Source organism: Ovis aries, chromosome X (assembly GCF_016772045.2).
Source record: "Ovis aries strain OAR_USU_Benz2616 breed Rambouillet chromosome X, ARS-UI_Ramb_v3.0, whole genome shotgun sequence".
NCBI lineage: Eukaryota > Metazoa > Chordata > Mammalia > Artiodactyla > Bovidae > Ovis > Ovis aries.
Genome location: NC_056080.1, coordinates 133,962,980 through 133,986,263, shown reverse-complemented (window position 1 = coordinate 133,986,263; position 23,284 = coordinate 133,962,980). Strand labels below are relative to the sequence as shown.

General features: G+C 44.6%; 2 protein-coding genes across 45 annotated transcripts in view; both read right to left on the bottom strand.

Moving 5' to 3' along the window:
- Positions 1 to 23,284, bottom strand: part of GPRASP3 (G protein-coupled receptor associated sorting protein family member 3) — a 105,717-nt gene that overhangs the window by 6,564 nt on the left and 75,869 nt on the right. Inside the window, exon 10 of one of the 7 annotated variants that reach the window (XM_060407480.1) lies at positions 14,722 to 14,963. The exons of the other annotated variants lie outside the window; for them this stretch is intronic. The gene's annotated coding sequence lies outside the window, so the exon portion shown is untranslated. The remainder of the gene's footprint in view (positions 1 to 14,721; positions 14,964 to 23,284) is intronic. 7 annotated transcript variants of the gene reach the window in all.
- Positions 18,562 to 23,284, bottom strand: part of GPRASP2 (G protein-coupled receptor associated sorting protein 2) — an 80,592-nt gene continuing 75,869 nt past the window's right edge. For 21 of the 38 annotated variants that reach the window (XM_060407456.1, XM_060407459.1, XM_060407451.1 and 18 more), the window contains 3 exons: positions 22,509 to 22,572; positions 22,344 to 22,406; positions 18,562 to 21,762 (listed from right to left, as the gene is read on the bottom strand). In XM_060407456.1, coding sequence (XP_060263439.1) covers positions 18,902 to 21,439 — 2,538 coding nt within the window. In that variant the 5' untranslated portion in view covers positions 21,440 to 21,762; positions 22,344 to 22,406; positions 22,509 to 22,572 and the 3' untranslated portion in view covers positions 18,562 to 18,901. Of the gene's footprint in view, positions 22,573 to 23,284 lie in introns of all 38 variants that reach the window. The other 17 variants (XM_060407464.1, XM_060407470.1, XM_060407452.1 and 14 more) reach the window with 6 other exon arrangements.

Below are 23,284 nucleotides of genomic sequence, written 5' to 3'. Positions count from 1 at the left end.
GGCGGGGCCACGCCGTGCCGCCTCGCCAGCCTCCCGCCACCCTGCGGCGCCCTCCTTGCGGCGACCACCCCCACGCCTCTGGCCCTGCAGCGTAGGGGGGTCGCGGGCCGGGGCTGGGAGGGTCGCCAGGGGTCGCACTGCAGGGAGCAGCGGATGGATACAGGCCGCCCCGCAGAGAGAGAGAGAGAGAGTGCGTGTGTGTGTGTGTCTGTGTCTGTGCGTGTGAACCTGCAGACTTTTCGGTGTCCGCCCCCTCCCTTCCCCCATCCCGCCGGCCATCCTTCTTGGGCGCGGGGGGCTGCTTTCACCTCCAGGGGCTGGAGGAAAGTGGGAGGGGGCGCCTGAGACGGCCGAGCCCCTACCCCTCTTCTAAGGGAAGGCAGCCCCTGACAGACCTCTGGCTGAGGAGACAAACCACTTGTCTGCGCTAGTGTCCTCATTCTTTCTGCCAGGCTGCTGTTCTCTCAGTCGCTGTGGTGGCACACTTTACCATCTCCCTGTCCCCACAGTTGCCCAGGAAAGAGGACCTTTCCCTGACAGGACCCGCACCTGCTCAGACAATCCTGTTTCTCACCCCGCAGCCAGGGGTCCGGCACTGTGTAGGGGCAGTCCTGGCTCTTCCTGGCTTGTTTGTCAGGTCATCTCTTGCAGGGGATTCCAAGGGCTCACCATCTTCGGCAGGGTGGGAATACGCCAAGGATTAGAACCAACTGGGATCTCACACGCTTGCCATACACACCAGTCTAGTTTTACCTACTATGGCTATTAACATATTAATCATAGAGAATCCAGAAAAATAGTACTGATGAGCCTATTTAAGAGAAGAAATAGAGATGCAGACATAGAGAATGGACTTGTGGATGCAGTGGGGGAAGGAGAGGCTAGGGCAAATTGAGAAAGTAGCATTGACATATATACACTATATCATGTGTACAATAAAGAGCTAGCAGGAAGCTACTGTATAACAAATACAGGGAACCCAGCCTGGTGCTCGGTGATGACCTAGAGGGGTGGAAGGTGTGAATTTGAGGGAGCCTCAAAAGGTAGGGAATATATACATATATAGTAAATATATATAATTATAACTGATTGGTGATGATATAGTGCAGAGACAACCACAATATTGTAAAGAAATTATCCTTCAATTAACATACCAAGTTAATCATGTTAATTTTAAATTGCCTGTTTGATAATCCCCAAATCTGCATTATATCTGAGCCTGGTTCTGATGCTTTGTATCCTTAAACAACACTTTTTCTTGCCTTTGATAATTTTATAAAATTTTATAAAATTTTTTCTTATGTTTTATAATTTTGTGTTGAAAGTTGGATGATGGTAATAAGAACTGAGGTAAACTGACTTTTAGTAGCAGATGGGCTGTGCACAGTGTTTGCTGTAACTGTAGGTGCCAGTCTTCAAATTCCTCTAGGCTCTATTTTTGTCTCTCCTCTTAACTTTCAGTTCAGTTCAGTCACTCAGTCGTGTCTGATTCTTTGCGACCCCATGAATTGCAGCATGCCAGACATCCCTGTCCATCACCAACTCCCGAAGTTCACTCAAACTCATGTCTGTTGAGTCGGTGATGCCATCCAGCCAACTCATCCTCCGTCGTTTCCTTCTCCTCCTGCCCCCAATCCCTCCCAGCATCAGAGTCTTTTCCAATGAGTCAACTCTTCGCATGAGGTGGCCAAAGTACTGGAGTTTCCAAAGAACACCCAGGACTGATCTCCTTTAGAATGGACTGGTTGGATCTCCTTGCACTCCAAGGGACTCTCAGGAGTCTTCTCCAACACCACAGTTCAAAAGCATCAATACTTTGGCACTCAGCTTTCTTTACAGTCCAACTCTCACATCCACACATGACCACTGGAAAAACCATAGCCTTGACTAGATGGACCTTTGTTGGTAAAGTAATGTCTCTGCTTTTGAATATGCTATCTAGGTTGGTCATAAGTTTCCTTCCAAGGAGTAAGCGTCTTTTAATTTCATGGCTGCAGTCACCATCTGCAGTGATTTTGCAGCCCCCCAAAATAAAGTCTGACACTATTTCCACTGTTTCCCCATCTATTTCCCATGAAGTGATGGGACCAGATGCCATGATCTTCGTTTTCTGAATGTTGAGCTTTAAGCCAACTTTTTCACTCTCCACTTTCACTTTCATCAAGAGGCTTTTTAGTTCCTCTTCACTTTCTCCCATAAGGGTGGTGTCATCTGCATATCTGAGGTTACTGACATTTCTCCCAGCAATCTTGATTCCAGCTTATGCTTCTTCCAGCCCAGCGTTTCTCATGATGTACTCTGCATATAAGCTAAATAGGCAGGGTGACAATATACAGCCTTGACATACTCCTTTTCCTATTTGGAACCAGTCTGTTGTTCCATGTCCAGTTCTAACTGTTGCTTCCTGACCTGCATCCAGGTTTCCCAAGAGGCAGGTCAGGTGGTCTGTATTCCCATCTGTTTCAGAATTTTCTACAGTTTATTGTGATCCACACAGTCAAAGGCTTTGGCATAGTCAATAAAGCAGAAATAGATGTTTTTCTGGAACTCTCTTGCTTTTTCCATGATCCAGCAGATTTGGCAATTTGGGCTTCCCTAATTATATCTTGCAGAGATAGTCTGCATTTGCAACTCTTCCAGCTGCACCTCACTGTTCCTATACTGGAGGCTTGTCAACATGTGGAGGAGAGGAAGTGTTCTATAATCTCACATTTAAACCCCAGTCTTTTGTGGGCCTGTGCCTCTCGATTCTGCCCTTCCCAAGTGTTTCTTTAGCGTCTTTCTTCTCCTTACAGGAGAATGGAGGGTTAGAGTGGGCTGGATATAAGGAATGCCTTTCCCTTAGCCGGGATAATGTCCTGGGAAAGTCTTTTCCACTGGAGAGTAGCCCTTTGTTATGGAGAAGGCTGGGGAGTGTATTTCTTGAGTGTACACTTCCCCTCCCACTGCCAGAGCCCTGAGATCTTTCTGCTATCTGCACTATGAGTTTCTGGAGGTAAAGTTCACTGCAGGTCACTTAGAGGTTTCTTATTCTCATACTATTCTACCCTCAGTCTCCAGCAGTTTGTCAAAATTCCCACTTAAGTGTTCTTACCTGTTTACGTCTCTAGCAGTTTCTGCTCTATGGAGAGAGATAGGCTGTGACTCTCTGATTTGTCTTTTCTCCAGAATTTGGGGTGGTCATCTGCCTTGTGACCTCAGTTCTATGATGGTTCTAAGTCATTGATTCTCAGTTTGTTCAGCTCTTTACTTGTTGTTAAGTACAGGGCTTCCAAGCTCTTTGCATGTCAGAACTGAAAGTGTAGCCTAGGGATTTTAACCGGGTAACTAAAGATCAGTGAACACAGCTTTCACTGTCTTCTTTTCAGCTGAACTTCAGATCTGGGAATAAAGTTGCTCTTGAAAACTTAGTTGCTCCATGAATATTTGCTCTTATCTCTCCCAAGTATAGAAAATTTAGATGACTCTCTGAACTTGAAATCTTAGCCCCCAGATTCTTAATGTGGAGTGCAGATTAGAATTCAGACTTCCTGAATTAAAGATCTGGTGAGGTCTGAACAACTGTGACTTAACCTCTGGAGAAAAGTCATCTCTGTTACCACCACCACCATAAAGAGGCGGTGCACTACACTACTAGGTGCTTTTGTAAATTAGAGTTACCAGCTTCTAAGCCCTGTAGTCAGAGAAGGCAATGGCACCCCACTCCAGTACTCTTGCCTGGAAAATCCCATGGACAGAGGAGCCTGGTGGGCTGCAGTCCATGGAGTCACGAAGAGTGGGACATGACTGAGCAACTTCACTTTCACTTTTCACTTTCATGCACTGGAGAAAGAAATGGCGACCCACTCCAGTGTTCTTGCCTGGAGAATCCCAGGGATGAGGGAGCCTGGTGGGCTGCCGTCTATGGGGTCATACAGAGTCAGACACGACTGAAGCAACTTAGCAGCAGCAGCAGCAAGCCCTGTAGTGAGTGATAGTCACTCAGTCGTGTCCAACTCTTTGCAACCCCATGGACTGTAGCCTGCCAGGCTCCTCTGTCCATGGAATTCTCCAGGCAAGAATATTGGAGTGGGTTGCTGTTTCCTTCTCCAGGGCATCTTCCCAACTCAGGGATCAAACACAGGTCTCCTGCATTACAGGCAGATTCTTTACCATCTGAGCCACCAGGGAAGCCTACTATTAAAGAGACATTTCTAAGTATAAAGACAGGTCATCTTAAAAAGTATCAGCAGATACATCCTTGACTTTATCTTATAATCTGTAGACAATATGTTAGAATACGTAATGAATCCATACACCTTTTCCAAAGGAATACCAGAGACAGAAGTAGCAATAAAGTTATACATGACAACCATCAATCAGATGATATAATTTAGATGAAGCTGGTTTCTCTCGAAGAGAGGGGGACTAGGCAAGTGGTCACAAAGGAACTACAATGTGCTTTTAACTTTGTATGAAAAATAATGTTCAGTTCCATGCTGGTGAACATAGTTCCGCTTTTGCCACATAAATCCTCTACTTCAAATTACTGTCTGAAATGCTTTACTAAAACTCTGCTCCTGGCCTTTGTTTCGGAAACTGTTACTTTCGTTGCCACCTGCTGATCACTGTCCTCTGAAGCTTCTACTTCTTTCCCACTGTCCCCTGACACCTTGGTTGCCCTTGTGTTGTCCCCTGAAACTTTGACTGCCTTCCTGCTGTCCCCAGAAGTTGTGATATCCTTCCCGTGGTCCTTCTAGTTCTGGTTGCTCTGTGGCCAGAGAAAGCTGCCAGTGCCGTGAATCATGCCACTTTCCCTGTATTTCTGTTACTGATGCAGTAGGGATATCAAAGCAAACACCCTGCTTTCCTTTGAGAAAGACCATTCACTTCACTTTGTAATCAATATCCTCACCCAGTTACTCTTTAAGTTCTTTCCAAGCATAACTAATGATTGGCATTTCAAACACTACAAAAAGCCCTGTAAGCACTTTCTCAAAGGAGGCTGCGTAGTAGAGTAGGGACTCTTTCCTGCGGGCTCTACTCTGGGACATGGCCAGACTTCAGAGCTATGCAGTCCAAAGCGTAAGTAGAGACTTTACCACTATTTGTGTCGCTTTGGAAAAGGTACTTAATGTTTCTATAACTCAGTTATCCTTCCAAGGGGATTGGTAATTACTTTACAGGATTCTTGTATATATATACTAACTGAGGAGCTATCTGATATTCTGAAATATCTGCAGGTATCAAGTCTTTCTAGTTCCTTTTAAAATTGTGATCTAGTCATATTATGGGGTGGGCTGGGAAAAGCAGTAAGAGTAGATGAGATCTCTTTGGTGGCTTTTAGAGGTCATAATTGCTAAGATATTGCCATTGTGCTCTTTCTCACTGTAATGTTGGTGCTCTGTATATTCTGTGTTGCTTAACATGATCCTTTACTATATTAAAAGAACATCACTTTTACATAAATATGTCTCCTTCCTCCTTATAGTGATGCACCACAAGGAAGCTGATCCCAATTCCACAGGTGAGTCTGCTTGCTCTAGGGATAATTCATCCCCTTGCTACTCTGGAATGGGTGGTGATGTAACTCTGCTCAATGAGAAGTGAAGAGAAGACTGCAGAAGAATTTCTGAGGAATGTGTCCTCACTCATAAGAAAAGGCCCTCAGTAAAGATGTCTTCTTTTCTTCCTTCAAAAGTTGCTTGACTCCTTGCACACATCAAGTTTCCAGCCTTAGGATGGAAGCTGATATTGTGAGCAGCAGATGAAAGAGATGGGAAAAAAGCTGAGTCCTTAGCTGAATCAAACAATCATCAAGACTGCCGTACCTCAGTACTTCCAACCAGTGAATAATAAATGTCCTTATTAAGTTAGTTTTAGTTAAATTCCTGTTCCATAGAACAACCCTAAATGTACTGTATGCTCAAGCACAAAATAATGCTTCAGTGAGTAACAGTTTGTGACCTTTGTTGGTAAGCCTCTTACACTGTTGGTGGGAATGCAAACTAGTACAGCCACTATGGAGAACACTGTGGACATTCCTTAAAAAACTGGAAATAGAAGCCATAAGACCCAGCAATCCCACTGCTGGGCATACATACTGAGGAAATCAGAATTGAAAGAGACACGTGTACCTCAATATTCATCACAGCACTGTTTACAATAGCCAGGACATGGAAGCAACCTAGATGTCCATTGGCAGATTAGTGAAAAAGAAAGTTGTGGTACATATACACAATGGAATATTACTCAGCTATTAAAAAGAATACATTTGAATCAGTTCTAATGAGGTGGATGAAACTGGAGCCCATTATACAGAGTGAAGTCAGAAAGAAAAACACCAATACAGCATATTAATGCATATATATGGAATTTAGAAAGATGGTAATGATGGCCCTATATGCAAGATAGCAAAAGAGAAACAGATGTAAAGAACAGACTTTTGGACTCTGTGGGAGAAGGCGAGGGTGGGATGATTTGAGAGAACAGCATTGAAACATGTATATCATCATATGTGAAATAGATCACCAGTCCAGGTTTGATGCATGAGACAGGGTACTCAGAGCTGGTGCACTGGGATGACCCTGAGGGATGGGATGGGGAGGGAGGTGGGAGGGGGGTTCAGGATGGGGAACACATGTACACCCATGGCTGATTCATGTCAATGTATGGCAGAAACCACTACAATATTGTAAAGTAATTAGCCTCCAATTAAAATAAATTTGAAAAAGGGTCGAAGTTTCTTCCTCTATGCTATCTATCCATCAAACTATTTCTGTCTTATTCATAAAAAAAGGCTCCAGTGCATGATACAAAGAAACAAATGCTAAAATAGGGGTGAATAAAATACTGTGTAAGTACAGAGGATGGAGGAATTACTTCCTACCAAGGGACAAAGAGTAAGGGTGAGAGTTTCAGAAAGACTTTAAACAGGTCCTAGCATTTGAGCTGAGCCTAAAAGGATGGCTGTGTTTCCTACAGGCAGAGAAAGAGCATGAGGATATTGAAGACTGAGAGAACAGCCTGGGGAAATGCACAACAGTAGTAATGTACAGAGAATAGTTGGGTTGGAAATGGCAGACAGTCCAATGCAGGTTGAGTACAGGCAAAGTGGAGCAGGGCGTAGAGTGACTGAGGCATGAGTGAGTGCCTCCTTAAATTATGTCTTTATCTCATTCTAGTTCTGGCCCAGACTTGGAAGAATGTGTTAGAAATGGAGATGGAAAGGTAGAACTGTATGGGAGAATTGCACAGGGCCCTGAAACCCTCCACTGGGAGCCTGGTAGAATTTTCTAGATGAGATCCCACTGAAGGTTGTGTTTTTGAAACAGGGTAGAGCAGAGGATCAGTTGTGATAGATAGAATGTCATCTGTCCTATATCTTTCATTAATGATAGGACAGACAACAATTCCACTCTAATTTTATCCCCAGGCAGCAACACTGTAGGTCAAGTGACATCTGAATGGCTCCTGATATTTATACATGAGATAACCCATAATATTTATCTAGAAAGAAGGGAGAAACAAAAGGGCTACATGCGTGTTGAGGTACTTACTTCAACTACACTCCCAGTAAAAACTACTGAGGGATGATCTAGCCCTTATAAGTGCTACCCAAGGAATGATCAGAACAGAGGTAATCATCTTCATGCATAGACACACACATCTCACACTTCCCTGTCCTTTGGCTGAGATTGAGAATATCCACAGGTGTGACTTAGTTAAGTATCTGCACTGGGATGTATGTGGGACTTAGAGGTATCTCGCTGGACTGCCCTGTAAAGTTTCCCAACTACAAATACACTGTATGCACCATGTGAAGTTCCCCTAATAGAAAATAAAGGCTGAGAGAGCTCTGATAAGAAAAAAATATAGAAAAAGAACTTTAAAAATCATCTAAATTGTAGACATAGGCCACAAAAACATAGGCTGCTTATTAACATAGGCTGCTTTTTTCACAGAATTTAACTTGTTCATGCACGATGCATAGGATCAAACATCAGTTTATAGATATGAATCGAGAGGTAGCTGCTAAAAATAGGAGTGTGTGACACTTTTTTTTCTTACATCATCAGTTCTTTGACACCAACTACCCTGAGTTAGAGGCAGACTCCACAGGTTTAAGAGTGCAGTCCCCAATAATACTGTCCCCATTTGAGATCAGATGCCAGTTACAAGTCCTGGAGTACCATCCACACTTTTGACTGACCAGTAATAAATTCAAGGGTTCCCATGACACTCTTAAAAAGGTCTTAATGATCCAGATAACCACAATGGTGTGGTCACTCACCTAGAGCCAGACATCCTGGAGTGTGAAGTCAAGTGGACTTTAGGAAGCATTACTATGAACAAAGCTAGTGAAGGTGATGGAATTCCAGCTGAGCTATTTCAAATCTTAAAAGAGGATGCTGTTAAAATGCTGCACTCAATTTGCCAGCAAATTTGGAGAACTCAGCCATGGACACAGGACTGGGAATGGTCAGTTTTCATTCCAATCCCAAAGAAGGGCAACATCAAGGAATGTTCAAACTACCATACAATTGCACTCATTTCACATGCTAACAAGGTAATGTTCAAAATCCTTCAAAGTGAAAGTACTAGTCACTCAGTTGTGTTCAATTCTTTGTGACCCCATAGACTGTAGTCCACCAGGCTCCTCTGTCCATAGAATTCTCCAGGCAAGAACACTGGAGTGGGTTGCCATTTCCTTCTCCATGAGATCTTCCCAATCCAGGGATTGAACCCAGGTCACCTGCATTGCAGGCAGATCCTTTACTTACTGAGCCACCAGGGAAGACCTAAAATCCTTCAAGCTAGACTTCAAAGGTACATGAAACGAGAATGGCCAGAGGTACAACGTGGATTTAGAAAAGGCAGAGAAACCAGAGATCAAATTGCCACATCTGACAGAAAAAGCAAGGGAAGTCCAGAAAAACATCTACTTCTGCTTCACTGATATATGCTAAAGTCTTTGTGTGGATCACAACAAACTGTGGAACATTCTTAAAGAGATGGGAATACCAGACCACTTTACCTGCCTCCTGAGAAACCTGTATGCAGGACAAGAAGCAACAGTTAGACCTGGACATGGCCATGAACTGGTCGAAAATTGGGAAAGGAGTACACCAAGGCTGTATATTGTCACTCTGCTTATTTAATGTCTATGCAGAGTACATAATGCGAAATGCTAAGCTGGAGGAATCACAAGCTAGAATCAAGATTTCCTGGAGAAATATCAACAACCTCAGTTATGCACATGATACCACTCTAATGGCAGAAAGTGAAGAACTAAACAGCCTCCAGATAAGGGTGAAAGAGAAGCGTGAAAATGCTAGATTAAAATTCAAAATTCAAAAAATAAGGTCGTGACATCTGGTCCCATTAATCACTTCATGGCAAATAGATGGGGGAAAAGTGGAAGCAGTGACAGATTTTATTTTCCTGGGCTGCAAAATCACTGCAGATTTTGACTGCAGCCATGAAATTAAAAGACACTTGCTTCTTCAAAAAAAGCTATGACAAACCCAGACAGCATATTAAAGAGCAGACTTTGCCAACAAAGGCTCATATAGTCAAAGCTATGGTTTTTCCAGTAGTCACTATGGATGTGAGTTGGACCATAAAGAAGGCTGACTGCCAATGCTTTCAAACTGTGGTGCTGGAGAAGACTCTTGAGTCTCTTGGACAGCAATGAGATCAAACCAGTCAATCCTAAAGGAAATCAACCCTGAATATTCATTGGAAGGACTGATGCTGAAGCCGAAGCTCCAATACCTTGGCCACCTGATGTGAAGGGCCGAGTCACTGGAAAAGACCCTGATGCTAGGAAAGATTGAGGGCAGGAGGAGAAAGGGGTGACAGAGGATGAGATGGTTGGATGGCATCACTGATTCAATGGACATGAATCTGAGCAAACTCCAGGAAATAGTGAAGCACAGGGAAGCCTGGAGTGCTGCAGTCCATGGGGCTACCAAGAGTCGGATACAAATGAGTGACTGAACAACAATGGCCCCTTCAGGTTTGATAATTTACTAGAACAACTTAGAGAACTCACTAAACGTGCTATATGTAGAGTTATAGTTTTACTAGAAAGGATAGACATAGAACAACTTATGGATGCATTTCAGACATACAAATTCCATGCCCTCTTTGCACGGATTCTGGGCAATATTATCCTCCCTGGAAGTCAGTGTGGTTACCAACCAGGAAGTGTTTTCACTGGGGTTTCATTACATAGGCATAATTGAGTAAATTACTGGTCACATGATTGAACCCCAAATCTAGCCTCCTCCCCACTCAGGAGTTCCTGCTGGCCTAAAGTTCCAACTCTAAATACGTGGTTGTCGCTTTATAGTGACCAGCCCACATTCTCACATCCTGAAGCTAAGTAGGACCAACCACAGTCCATTCATAAGCATAGATCTCCCCAAGGTTCAAGAAATTCCTGGCTCTGTGCAAGGATCCAGAGACAAAGGTCAGATGTACTCTCTCTTATACCACTTAATGGCTTCCCTGATAGCTCAGTTGGTAAAGAATCCGCCTGCAATGCAGGAGTTCACTTCAGTTCAATTCAGTTCAGTTCAGTTGCTCAGTCATGTCCGACTCTTTGCGACCCCATGAATCGCAGCACTCCAGGCCTCCCTGTCCATCACCATCTCCCGGAGATCACTCAGCCTCACGTCCATCGAGTCCGTGACGCCATCCAGCCATCTCATCCTCTGTCGTCCCCTTCTCCTCCTGCCCTCAATCCCTCCCAGCATCAGAGTCTTTTCCAATGAGTCAACTCTTCGCATGAGGTGGCCAAAGTACTGGAGCTTCAGCTTTAGCATCAGTCCTTCCAAAGAAATCCCAGGGTTGATGTCCTTCAGAATGGACTGGTTGGATCTCCTTGCAGTCCAAGAGACTCTCAAGAGTCTTCTCCAACACCAAAAGCATCAATTCTTCAGCGCTCAGCCTTCTTCACAGTCCAACTCTCACATCCATACATGACCACAGGAAAAACCAGAGCCTTGACTAGACAGACCTTAGTCAGCAAAGTAATGTCTCTGCTTTTGAATATACTATCTAGGTTGGTCATAACTTTTCTCCCAAGGAGTAAGTGTCTTTTAATTTCATGGCTGCAGTCACCATCTGCAGTGATTCTGGAGCCCCCCAAAATAAAATCTGACGCTGTTTCCACTGTTTGCCCATCTATTTCCCATGAAGTGATGGGACCAGATGCCATGATGTTTGTTTTCTGAATGTTGAGCTTTAAGCCAACTTTTTCACTCTCCTCTTTCACTTTCATCAAGAGGCTTTTTAGCTCCTCTTCAGTTTCTGCCATAAGGGTGGTGTCATCTGCAAATCTGTGGTTATTGATATTTCTCCCAGCAATCTTGATTCCAGCTTGTGTTTCTTCCAGTAAGTTAAATAAGCAGGGTGATAATATACAGCCTTGACGTACTCCTTTTCCTGTTTGGAACCAGTCTGTTGTTCCATGTCCAGTTCTAACTGCTGCTTCCTGACCTGCATACAGATTTCTCAAGAGGCAGGTTAGGTTGTCTGGTATTCCCATCTCTTTCAGAATTTTCCACAGTTTATTGTGATCCACACAGTCAAAGGCTTTGACATAGTCATTAAAGCAGAAAGAGATGTTTTCTGGAACTCTCTTGCTTTTTCCATGATCCAGCGGATGTTGGCAATTTGATCTCTGGATCTCTCTGCAATGCAGGAGACCCTGGTTCAATTCCTGGGTCAGAAGTTCCCCTGGAGAAGGGATAGGCTACCCACTTCAGTATTCTTGGGCTTCCCTTATGGCTCAGCTGGTAAAGAATCTGCCCTTCCGATGCAGGAGACCTGGGTCCGATCCCTGGGTTGGGGAGATACCCTGGAGAAGGGAAAGGCTACCCACTCCAGTATTCTGACCTGGAGAATTTCATTGACTATATAGTCCACGGGGTTGCAAAGAGTCGGACACAACTGAGCGACTTTCACATACTACTTAATGTTTGAGGTATTTTGTCAAACTCTAAAACAACATAGACAAGATAACAAAGTTTGCGGGGAAAGGCCACAACTTAAATGTTGGTCCCAATACATATATTACCAGAATTCTGGAGAATGGAGGGAAGAGGATAACAACAAAAGAGGCAAGGGTAAGAGAGGAGGAGGCAGCCCTAAGACCTCAATCTCTGTAATTTTACCCACATGCCCACTGCTCTATTCCAGCTTTTAAATATAAACAGGAGGGCCTGAAGTAGAATTATTGCATAGTTTCAACTCTATACTGAGTATAAAAATAAGGATATGAGTGGGCTTAGGAGAATTCATTATTTCCTAGTGGCACTTTCTTAAACTGCCCTGGTATCTGGTGGATATGGGGGTTGGAGGGAGTGGGTAGGTGGAGTAAGGATATTTAGTTAGAAAGAGGATAAGGATATACCAAGGACCTGAGAGGGTGACAGGCAGGAAGGCTAGGGGTCTCCAAATGGAGGAAATAGGCTGCAAGTGTCAGACATTTTTCTCTCTCTTAAGCGGCAGGAGGAAACAAACCAGTGATATTTTTTTCCTTCTCTATACAAATTTAAAAGGAGGTTTCTCTTAAAATACTGTGTTGCCATAATGACACCTGGTTTCACCAGAAGTGAACTATTCTCAAACCTTGAGTTAACCTATGCATTTTTCTTATGGAAATGTTTGTCTTAAGCTATGTTAATGTACTATGCATTTACCCCAAACTCTGTCTTCAAGTCGGTTAGCCTAATGGCTCAGAACCTACTTGACAAACCAGTATGTTATACTCAGATATTGTTCCCCTAATCTATGTAAACAAAACTATCTGTATGGTAATCTTCCCTTCTACAAGATTCAAGTCAATTGTTTTATGGCCCAGGATGAATCACCAGGTGCCAAGATTATCCCGAAATGCATCTTATGGATGAGGGGCCTGGCGCCATTCTGAGTTTTAAGACATTCCTTTCTCTCATTACTGCTAGAAAAGTTATGACCAACCTAGATAGCATATTGAAAAGCAGACCTTACTTTGCCAACAAAGGTCCGTCTAGTCAAGGCTATGGTTTTTCCAGTGGTCATGTATGGATGTGAGAGTTGGACTGTGAAGAAGGCTAAGCACCAAAGAATTGATGCTTTTGAACTGTGGTGTTGGAGAAGACTCTTGAGAGTCCCTTGGACTGCAAGGAGATCCAACCAGTCCATTCTGAAGGAGATCAACCCTGGGATTTCTTTGGAAGGAACGATGCTAAAGCTGAAACTCCAGTACTTTGGCCACCTCATGTGAAGTGTTGACTGATTGGAAAAATACTCTGATGCTGGGAGGGATTGGAGGCAGGAGGAGAAGGGGACGACAGAGGATGAGATGGCTGGATGGCATCACTGACTCGATGGACGCGAGTCTGAGTGAACTCCGGGAGATGGTGATGGACAGGGAGGCCTGGCGTGGTGCGATTCATGGGGTCGCGAAGACTTGGACACGACTGAGTAACTGAACTGACTGACTGACTGAGTAGCAATATACTGAGAAGGCAATGGCACCCCACTCCAGTACTCTTGCCTGGAAAATCCCATGGGTGGAGGAGCCTGGTAGGCTGTGATCCATGGGGTCGTGAAGACTCAGACACGACTGAGCGACTTCACTTTCACTTTTCACTTTCATGCATTGGAGAAGGAAATGGCAACCCACTCCAGTGTTCCTGCCTGGAGAAGCCCAGGGACGGGGGAGCCTGGTGGGCTGCCATCTACGGAGTCACACGGAGTGGGACATGACTAAAGCGATTTAGTAGCAGTAGCAGCAACTATATAACATCCAGCTGAAGACTAACAGGGTGATACTCTTTCTGCCCCCTTCTCATGCCTATGTCAGAAGCTTTCTCTATCTCCTTTATACTTTAATAAAACTTTATTACACAAAAGCTCTGAGCCTCATCTCTGGCCCCAGATTGAATTCTTCTCCTCCAGAGGCCAAGAATCCCGGCATCTTTTCATTCAGCAACAACCTTTCAGACCTACACCTAGTGTAAGACCAAGGACCTTACACCTAGTGTAAGACCAAAGAAACACGCCTGAAGAAGTGGGCAGAAAGCAAAAGGCAAAGAGAGCAAAGTGTCAGCAGAGCAGACACACATGAGGCCATCCATAAAGCAGTTTTCATAGGTGGTTGCCAGAAAAACCCTATTCAGAGGCCCAGCAAAGTAGCAGGAGGGAGCCTCGAAGGAGTAGCAGCTTTTGAGTTCCTAGATGGGAGGGAGCTGCTACTTGGGGCACAGATTCAGGAATCATCTTGGGAACTGAGAAGCTTGGCAGTATCCCAAAGAGAACTCCTATGTGAAGGGCCCCAAACAAACAGATTCCCTCCTCCTGAGTCTGTTATCTCCCCTTCCTCAGAGCTGCCCAGATTGGGGTTAATTCGTCTCTTACATCTCCAGGCAGCTGGAGCCTTGGATATCCCACCTCCTGCCCCAATTTTGAGCTGGTTTCACCAGCTAGAAAAGACAAACAGTAGAGAGTGCCAACGAGGTGGGAGGAAGGGAGTGTAGCTCATAGTTCTTATCTTCACACTTGCATTTCCTGATGCAAGACCACAGGTGTTCATGAACTGTCATTTCACCGTGTCCTCTTTCTGGGCACCCCTGAAGCCAACTGCTTCCTCGTGTCCACCTCCCCTACCCAAACAGAGAAAACAGTCACGCCACGCTGGGTGGGGTGAAGGGCATTCAGAAAGCAGGAGGGAGCAGGAGCGAGCACGAAGGTCCCAGGCACTTCCTCCACGAGGATCTAGTCTCTACCACCACCTCCCATGGATGCTATTTCCCAGCCGTCCTCGAATCCACCTCCTCCAACAGCAGCAGCTGCTTCTCTCCACATATGCCTCCCTCAGGATGACTTCCGGCCTCTTGAGCTCCTGGACAAAAATCAGGCCCCAGCTGACGCTCGCGAGTGGCTGAGGGATTGTGTCCTCTGCCAACAATTACCGTAATCCTGGGCACCTGAGGAATTCGTTTACAGGCTGCTGCTGCTGCTGCTGCTGCTGCTGCTGCTGCTGCTAAGTCGCTTCAGTCATGTCTGACTCTGTGGGACCCCATAGACTGCAGCCCATCAGGCTCCCCCATCCCTGGGGTTCTCCAGGCAAGAACACTGGAGTGGGTTGCCATTTCCTTCTCCAATGCATGAAAGTGAAAAGTGGAAGTGAAGTCGCTCAGTCATGTCTCTTAGCGACCCCATGGACTGCAGCCTACCAGGCTCCTCCGTCCATAGGATTTTCCAGCCAAGAGTACTGGAGTGGGGTGCCATCGCCTTCTCTGGTTTTCAGGCTAGTGCAGCATGAAAAGACACCCACGCACCCACCGTTACATCCTACCACTCCTCTTGCAGCCGTCTGTCAAGCGTCAGGTGCAAGTCTTTCCCGACCCTTTTCAGTGCTTACACACCTCTACACCAGTCCAAGTGAGAGCGCGTCATGGAACCCACACTCAACCTCACAGGACTGCACATTCGGCATGTCTGCCGCAGCCCTGCCGAAACAAGCAAGGTACAGTCTTCTGCCTCTAGGGCTGAGCTGCTTGCTAGAACAACCTGAAGCTCCTGGTGGTGGTGAAGATAGAGAGCTGAAAGGAAGGCTGGATTAGAGCCAACGCTTCCAGTCCTCGGCCTGGGCTTTGCTCTGTAAGAACACAGGGCTGGTGAGGAACACTCCATGGGGAGTTCTGAGACCAGCTGACTTAATATTCTGTATAAAACTCGTTTGAGTAGGCTCCGGGAGTTGGTGATGGACAGGGAAGCCTGGAGTGCTGCAGTCCATGGGCTCGCAAAGTGTCAGACATGACTGAGCGACTGAACTGATGAGACTCGGGTGATATATTAAAACACACGCAAGATCTGTCTTGAGAATACTGACAGGCAAAACAAACATTCAGTCTCCAATTTCCACCACCAGGTTGATCTCTGTTATCACTTCTGGTTTGTCAATGGAGGCAAAACTGCCACTTTGCCCCACTTACAAAAACCTTGGAGCCTAAAATTGGATGGGAGGTGTTGCACTGTCAGAAAAAGTATACAAAAATTGGGTAAACACAATATAAGTTACTGGATACTAGTTCAGTGCAGTGCTGGGATTCACTTCCTGTTGACTGAGCAAGTTTTCAACCCTGAGAGGCTATATTAACTTGTAGGTATTTTGTCCAATAGATACGGAAATGATTCATGTCCAGTGGAATAGAAAACATAAATGATTTATCACCCTTAAGATATTAATCAACTTTGTACCTGATTCAGCAATGTTATAATAACATTTAATTTTCTATGTGTATGAAATTTAATACATATATATTTTGTCTGCTTCCCTGGTGGCTCATTAGTAAAGAATCCGCCTGCAATGCAGGAGATGCAGGTTCGATCCCTGAGTTGGGAAGATTCCCTTCAGAAGGAAATGGCAACCCACTCCAGTACTCTTCCCTGGGAAATTCCATGGACAGAGGAGCCTGGCAGGCTACAATCCATGGGTGTCGCAAAAGAGGCGGACTCAAATTAGCAGCTAAACATGTTTTGTTTATGATTATATAGTGTATATTGTATATACACATCTCCTTCAGCCATTCTCATAATCTTACTGCCTGTTGTGTTGAAAAAAACTTCCATGTGTCCATTTCTAATTTTATTGTTGTTTAGTTGATCAGTCGTATCCAACTGTTTGCAACCCCATGGACTGCAGCACGGCAGGCTTCCCTGTCCTTCAACATCTCCCAGAGCTTGCTCAAACTCATGTCCATTGAGTTGGTGATGCCATCCAACTATCTTATCCTCTGTCACCCCGTTCTCCTCCCACCTTAAATCTTCCCCAACATCAGGGTCTTTTCCAATGAGTCAGTTCTTCACATCAGGTGGCCGAAGTATTGGAACTTCAGCTTCAGTATCATTCCTTCCAATGACTATTCAGGGTTGATTTCCTTTAGGATTGCCTGGTTTGATCTCCTTGCTGTCAACATCACAGTTCAAAAACATCAATTCTTTGGTGCTCAGCCTTATGTCCAACTCTCATGTCCATAGATGACTACTGGAAAAGCCATAGTTTTGACTATATGGACCTTTGTTGGCAAAGTGATGTCTCTGCTTTTTAATACAATAAGTTTGTCACAGCTTTTCTTCCAAGGAGCAAGAGTCTTGTAATTTCATGGCTGCAGTCACCATCTGCAGTGATTTCTAATTTATGAATCATAAATTTACCATTTCAAAAATTAACAGCATCCTCAGACAAAACATTTTCACTGTGTCTAAAAATAACAAGACATATGGTATTTCCCACAAGCCTGTATTCCCTCTCCAAACCAACTCTATCCCTGACTTCTGCAATTCTTGTCTGAAGGTATGGTATGATATTTTTCTTATTTTGTGGAAAATACACATAACATAAAACTTATGATTTCAACCATTTTAAGGTGTACATTTTAAGGTGGCGTAAGTACACTCAGTGTTGTGCAATCATTACCACTATCTGCATCTGGAGCTTTGTTGTCCACTTTGTCCACTACAAAAGGAAATGTGATGACCTTTTGTATGTAACAGTCATGTCAAAAGGCTGCCATCTTCATACAATCAAGAGACTAGTAGAAACTTAGCAACCTTGGTAATTTTACTTTTCTTTAAAACATTTCATAAGCTAGTTTTTCTGAAGTCTCATTCCTTTTCAACTGTTCTAAATGAGTTTAATCTCTAAAGTTATTTTAATACATGTTCATTTACATAACTATATCCCCTCCAACGTGTCCACCTATAACTTAAAGCGCTAGATATAAGCATATTAAAAGGTAAAACCATTGTCTTATTTTGTATCTTCCCAATGCCTGTCTCTGAAAACTTTAGCACAGTATTTTCTTCCAGAATATGGAATATGTGAAGTTTCTTAGAAAGTCATTACTGAAATTGTACAGGAATTGTGTCTGTTTACACACGGGTTTTAAAAATGGAATCTATTAATAATTTTCCATAGATGATGTCACAGTCTTCTCTACGTCACCAGATATAAAGGCATCGGTGTCATTCCGTGCCAATAAATAGATCTCTTTTAGTAGCTGTATGGTATTTCCTTAATACTTTCCTTGGATTAGGATAACAAGGGAAATCTTATTCCTGACTCCATTTAATTGGTATTCTACTCTACTTGTTCTCTCTTCAGGTGCCACTGAGCAGCACCTCTACTTTGAGTTGCAAAATGTGCAGATTTGGCCAACTTAGTTCTCCAAAGTGGCCTCATTCCAACTGCATCCCTCACTAAACTTGTCTCACCTATTCCAGGAAGACAGGTTATAGCCATGCTACCGGAATAGATTTTTCTTGTTACACACTTTTCTTCACACCACACTGCTCACTTCCAAGAATGACCTAATGGGTTGTCTCCTCCTCCTATTCAGTGACCAATTTGAGTCCCTCTTCTCTGAAGCATTCCTCAAGTACCACAGCCCACAGTAATCCCTTCCTCTTTAAGCTCCAGGAATGGGATTTTCCAATGAGGGTATGTATGTCATACTACAAACTGTCTGTCACTGCACGATGTATCTACATCTAGATTTTAAACTGAAGAAGGGTCACTTCTGCCACTTTTCACACAGAACTTTATTTAAAACACTGACTCAAATAGAGAACAATATGTTTAAACAATGAATAGCACGGTAACTTACACAGGCGGCTCAGTTCACTAGAAGCTCAATACTGAAAAATACAGCAATCTGGACAGCAAGACAAATATCAACAAATTTTTCAGCACTAATAATCATTTGGCATCCACAAAATGATCCAGCTCAAACAAAGAATTGGACAAAGTTAACATCAGCATTAAAGTATAAGTTACAATAAAAAACCAGACTGAAAACCAAAGCACTACTCAGGGTTCTTTGGGAACATAAGGCTGATCAGAGGCAGGTGGATAATCATATTAGCTTTGCTGTCCCACCTCAGGATCACTTTGATTGTTTATTTGGACTTGCAGTTCCTCAGCTAACTTCTCAAATTCATGGAACGCAGAAATAAGCGGCTCAAGACTGAAATCATCATCAATTAAGGCCATTGTTCCATTTTTTATAATATTACTGATATTCTGAAACATTTTAATAACAATTTGAATGTTATCATTTGTCTCTTCTATGTTAAAGAGACCCACAAATATTGATAGAGCCTTGGCACTAAACAGTTTTTTTGCCACCATGGGATTTTCAGACAAATTCAATAGCATTTTCAGAACGTGAAACTTTGTTCTTGCATTGCCTGTGGTTAATAAGGAAAGAAATCCAGACATATAATTGGAAACCAGTGTGTGATAGTCAGTAGTTGAGGTGAGGTGTCTAAGCATCCTTAACCCAAGCACCTGCTCAGGGGAACCCACGCTGTGAGCAAGGGTTTCCTCACACACTTGACACACAAAAGTCTCGATCATGTTCAGATTTGGGTAAGGTGGAGCCATGTGAATCATATTTTCCAGAAAACTTGTCCTAACTCGGGAGGAGGGATAATTGAGCAAGGTTTCAATAAGTGAGACAACACCTGAATCGCGAATGAAATCGCGAGTAAATTGAGAAGCAGTTCTCATACCCATTGCAATCTTAGATATTTCATGAATAAAAGGATCTCGTATTTTGTCCATTAATAGGAGGAGTTCTTCAAACTCTGCAGGACCAATTTTAAGCTCACACTGTATGCAGCTGCAGGACCAACTCTCAGGCTGTGCACTCTCCTTGGCCCTAAGATGCTCCCGAATTTCCCTGACTGACCGGTAGGATGGATCATATTGAAATGGGAACTCAGAGTCAGGTTGATCAGACTGAAGCAAAGATTCCTGCTCTTCCCCTTCTGGGGTAACTTCCACATTCTTGGGCTTTCCCTCAAATAGTTCAGTGTATACAGATGTTGTTGCTTCTTCAGGAATTCTAAATGGGCTTGGGGATGGGAAGCCAACCCCATGACAAGGACCAGGTTTGAATTCGACAGTGACCTCTTCCCAGGTTTTGGGCCTGGAAGATACATTAACTTCTTCCTCAGCTGCATCTCTGAACCTGGGACTAGCCTTGTACACAGGACGAGGATTTAAGTCAAAGCAGGCCTCATCCCTGTCCCAGAACCAGGACCCAAATATGGCCTCTTCTTCAGACTCTGGTCTGGTCTCTTCTCTGGCCACAGCTCCCAAACTGGAATTCTCCTCAGTCCAGAACAACGATCCACCAATGGCTCCCTCCTCAGCCCCTGCCTCAGATTCACAGATGGCTGAAGCTCCAGCCTCCATACTGGCCTCTTTTTCTGCCCAGAACCAGGACCCAATAATGACCTCCTCCTCAAACCTGGGTTCCTGTTTGACCCTGTCACTGTTATTAACAACTTTCTGGGTCCTGGGCTTCAAGACAGTATTAGGCTCTTCCTTGTCTCTGGGTCTGAATCTACTATTGGCCTCTTCTTCAGGCAAAAACCAAGATTCCTTATAGTACTCATCTTCAGACTCAGATTCAAAGAAGTCCTCTCTTTTTGCCCGGAGCTTGGACCTCATATTTGCCTCATCCCTGATTCTGGACCTGAACAAGTTATTGGTATTTTCTCCAGCCCACAAGCAGAATGGGTTGCCAGATTCCTCCTCAGACCCAGACCAGGAATCAATAAAGGGATCTTGCTTGGATCTGGGCCTGGATCTGGGATTAGGCTGATGTTTGGCCCTGTGCCTAGACCTGGTATTGGCCTCTTCCCTAGGCCATGATCTGATACTGGCCTCTTCTCCAGCCCAAAAAGATGACATTGTAGAGGTCTCATCTGCTGACCAGAATCCAGACTCACTTGAAGCCTCCTCTCTGGCCTTAGCCCTGGGATAGCACCAAGACCCCATACTAGTTTCCTCCCCAGACCCAAACCAGGGTTGGATTCCTGTCTGAACCTGGGAGCTAGGAAAGGTCTCACTGTCCACATTGACCAGTTCCCTATCCACGGATAGGGCCATAGGTTTAGTGACTGACCCAGACTCGGTACTGACCAATGGCCAGGCTACTACACTGGTTTGGGGCATGCCCTCTGCTTGCAACATTGCCTCAGCCCCAAACTCAGTCTGAGCCCAAACTTGGGCTTCATCTTTGGGTCTTGCTCCAGGGATTGCCCTGGCTTCAGTCTTAGGACGTGCCCTGCCTACTGCCCTGGCCTCAGTTTTGGGCCTTGCTCCTGCCATTGCCTGGAATTCAGTTTTAGGCCTTGCCCCAGCCACTGGCTGCGACTCCGTTCTGGGCCTTGCTCCAGCCACTGTCTGTGACTCAGTTTTAGGCCTTGCCCCAGCCATTGCCTTGGACTCAGTTTTGGACCTTGCCCCAGATGTTGCCTGGTTCCTAACCTTTGGTCTGACCACCATTGGAACTTCATTCTCTCTCTCAGCCCCACCTACAACCTCTTCTCCAGGCTTCTTTTCAGGCTTGGCCTGGGCAACAGGCTCAACTTCAGCCCCAGTCATAGTACAGTTACAGAAAAGACCTGGTTAAATACCTCAATCTAAGTCTCAGTCTCTACCACAGATCTGTCACAGTTCTGAATCCTCACACTGTATAATCTCTAGATGATTCAGACAATAGAGGTGGAAACAAAAGTTAAGAGTCAACACCAGTCCAGAACTCAATCAGCCTCCTTTCCAATACCAGTCCCAGCCAATATCACAGGGTGCAGAAGACCAACCAAGCTGGGAGAGGATGGATGGTTCCCCAGGGCAGGGTGCAGACCTGTCGATGGTGATGGTCAGCAGCAATTCCAACACCACCAGAGCTGCCACTGGAAGTCAATCTAGGAAGCAAGAATAACATGGGACATTGAATCTCTTCCAACTGTGTCACTCCATGCAAAAACTCACACAGAGAGACTGGGCCTTAAAAGCTTGGTGGGAAAGTCAGGCTATTAGAAAGTCTCTCTGTCATCCTCATTTTACCCAAACATACTCTAACTCCAGAGATGCCACATTGCTTTGCTCGCTACAACACACATGTATAAATAGTGTGAAAGTATCTTGGCAATGGGAGAGGCTGAGGAGCCCCAAGACCAGACCCTAATCACTCCTGGACCTGTGTTTGTCTTTTCTACCTCACCCAAAAGCTGTACCCACTCTCATACCTGCACTAAAGTGGCACAATCTTCCTCTCCTTGTTTTGTTTCAGTGGTATTAAGCCTTATGCAAACAGCAGGCTGTCCTATGGATAAGTAAACATACAGTAAAAATGGAGTCTGACTGCTTGGTTGACAGGCAGACACCCTGACCCTGGATACAAATATCTCTTTTTGTTTAAGTGTTTAATTTGTCTAATGTTTTCTTTCTCTTGGTCCCTGCTCTCTGGTCTGCTCCTCCCATTCACTGCCCATTCCACACCTACCCAACAATCCTAACACTCCTGCAGGACAGGAAATGGTCAAGGGATTCTGCAGCAGCATGCAATCTAAAAGAGAGGAGATGTGAATCAGCGACACTCAACTAGATGGAAAACACTTGTCAATCTTCCTCTGTAGCTGTCCCCTGCATTGCTCCTCTTTGCACAAACCTTCAGAGATTTCAGTCTCTTCCTTCTTTCCTTCCTTGCAGAAGTAACCAGTCTTAAAGACAGTCTATGGACAAAAGATGAAAAAGACAGTCAGAAGACCAAGGTAGCAACTAAGAGGCTGGTGGACAGACCAACACCGAGTATGGAAATTCATATGCTGTCTTTCAATATTTAGAGTCCTCTTAGTAGAATATTCTCATTTTATTTAGGTCCGGTATTTCAGCAGTCCAGATAACAAACAGCATCTCTTGACGTCACATTTTTCGCATTACTCCCTTCTCCTATTACGAGGATTCACCACTAGGTGCGCCACATCCCTTTGCCTTACGCAGCATAAATTGGGGGAAGGGTGCCCACATATTCTAGAAAACAGGTTGTGCAGTGGTACCTGAATTTATGATTTCTGTCCCACCTTTACCTCCCAGTTCATCTTTTCCACCCCCAATTCTGGATTGCGAAGAGGAAGGAAGGCAAGGGAACTGTGTAAAAACCTGGTAGACAAGAAATTTACAAAATATTCCTGCATGCCTGACCTGTGCTGGTCGCAATCACCCCACCCCGATTCAGATGTCCAGTCAACGGCTGCTGCCCACCCCCACCCCCCATACACCTTCAGAAAAACAGGTCTTTTCCCCGTCCCTCGTTTTCCTCAAGCCTCTCTACAGATGCACCCCGTGGCCTGAAATTGCCAGACCTACTGCACAGACAGTAGACTCTGGCGTCAAAAAAGGTGCCTGTGGGAAAGGACAGCACCCGGCACGAGGGGTCCGACAAGC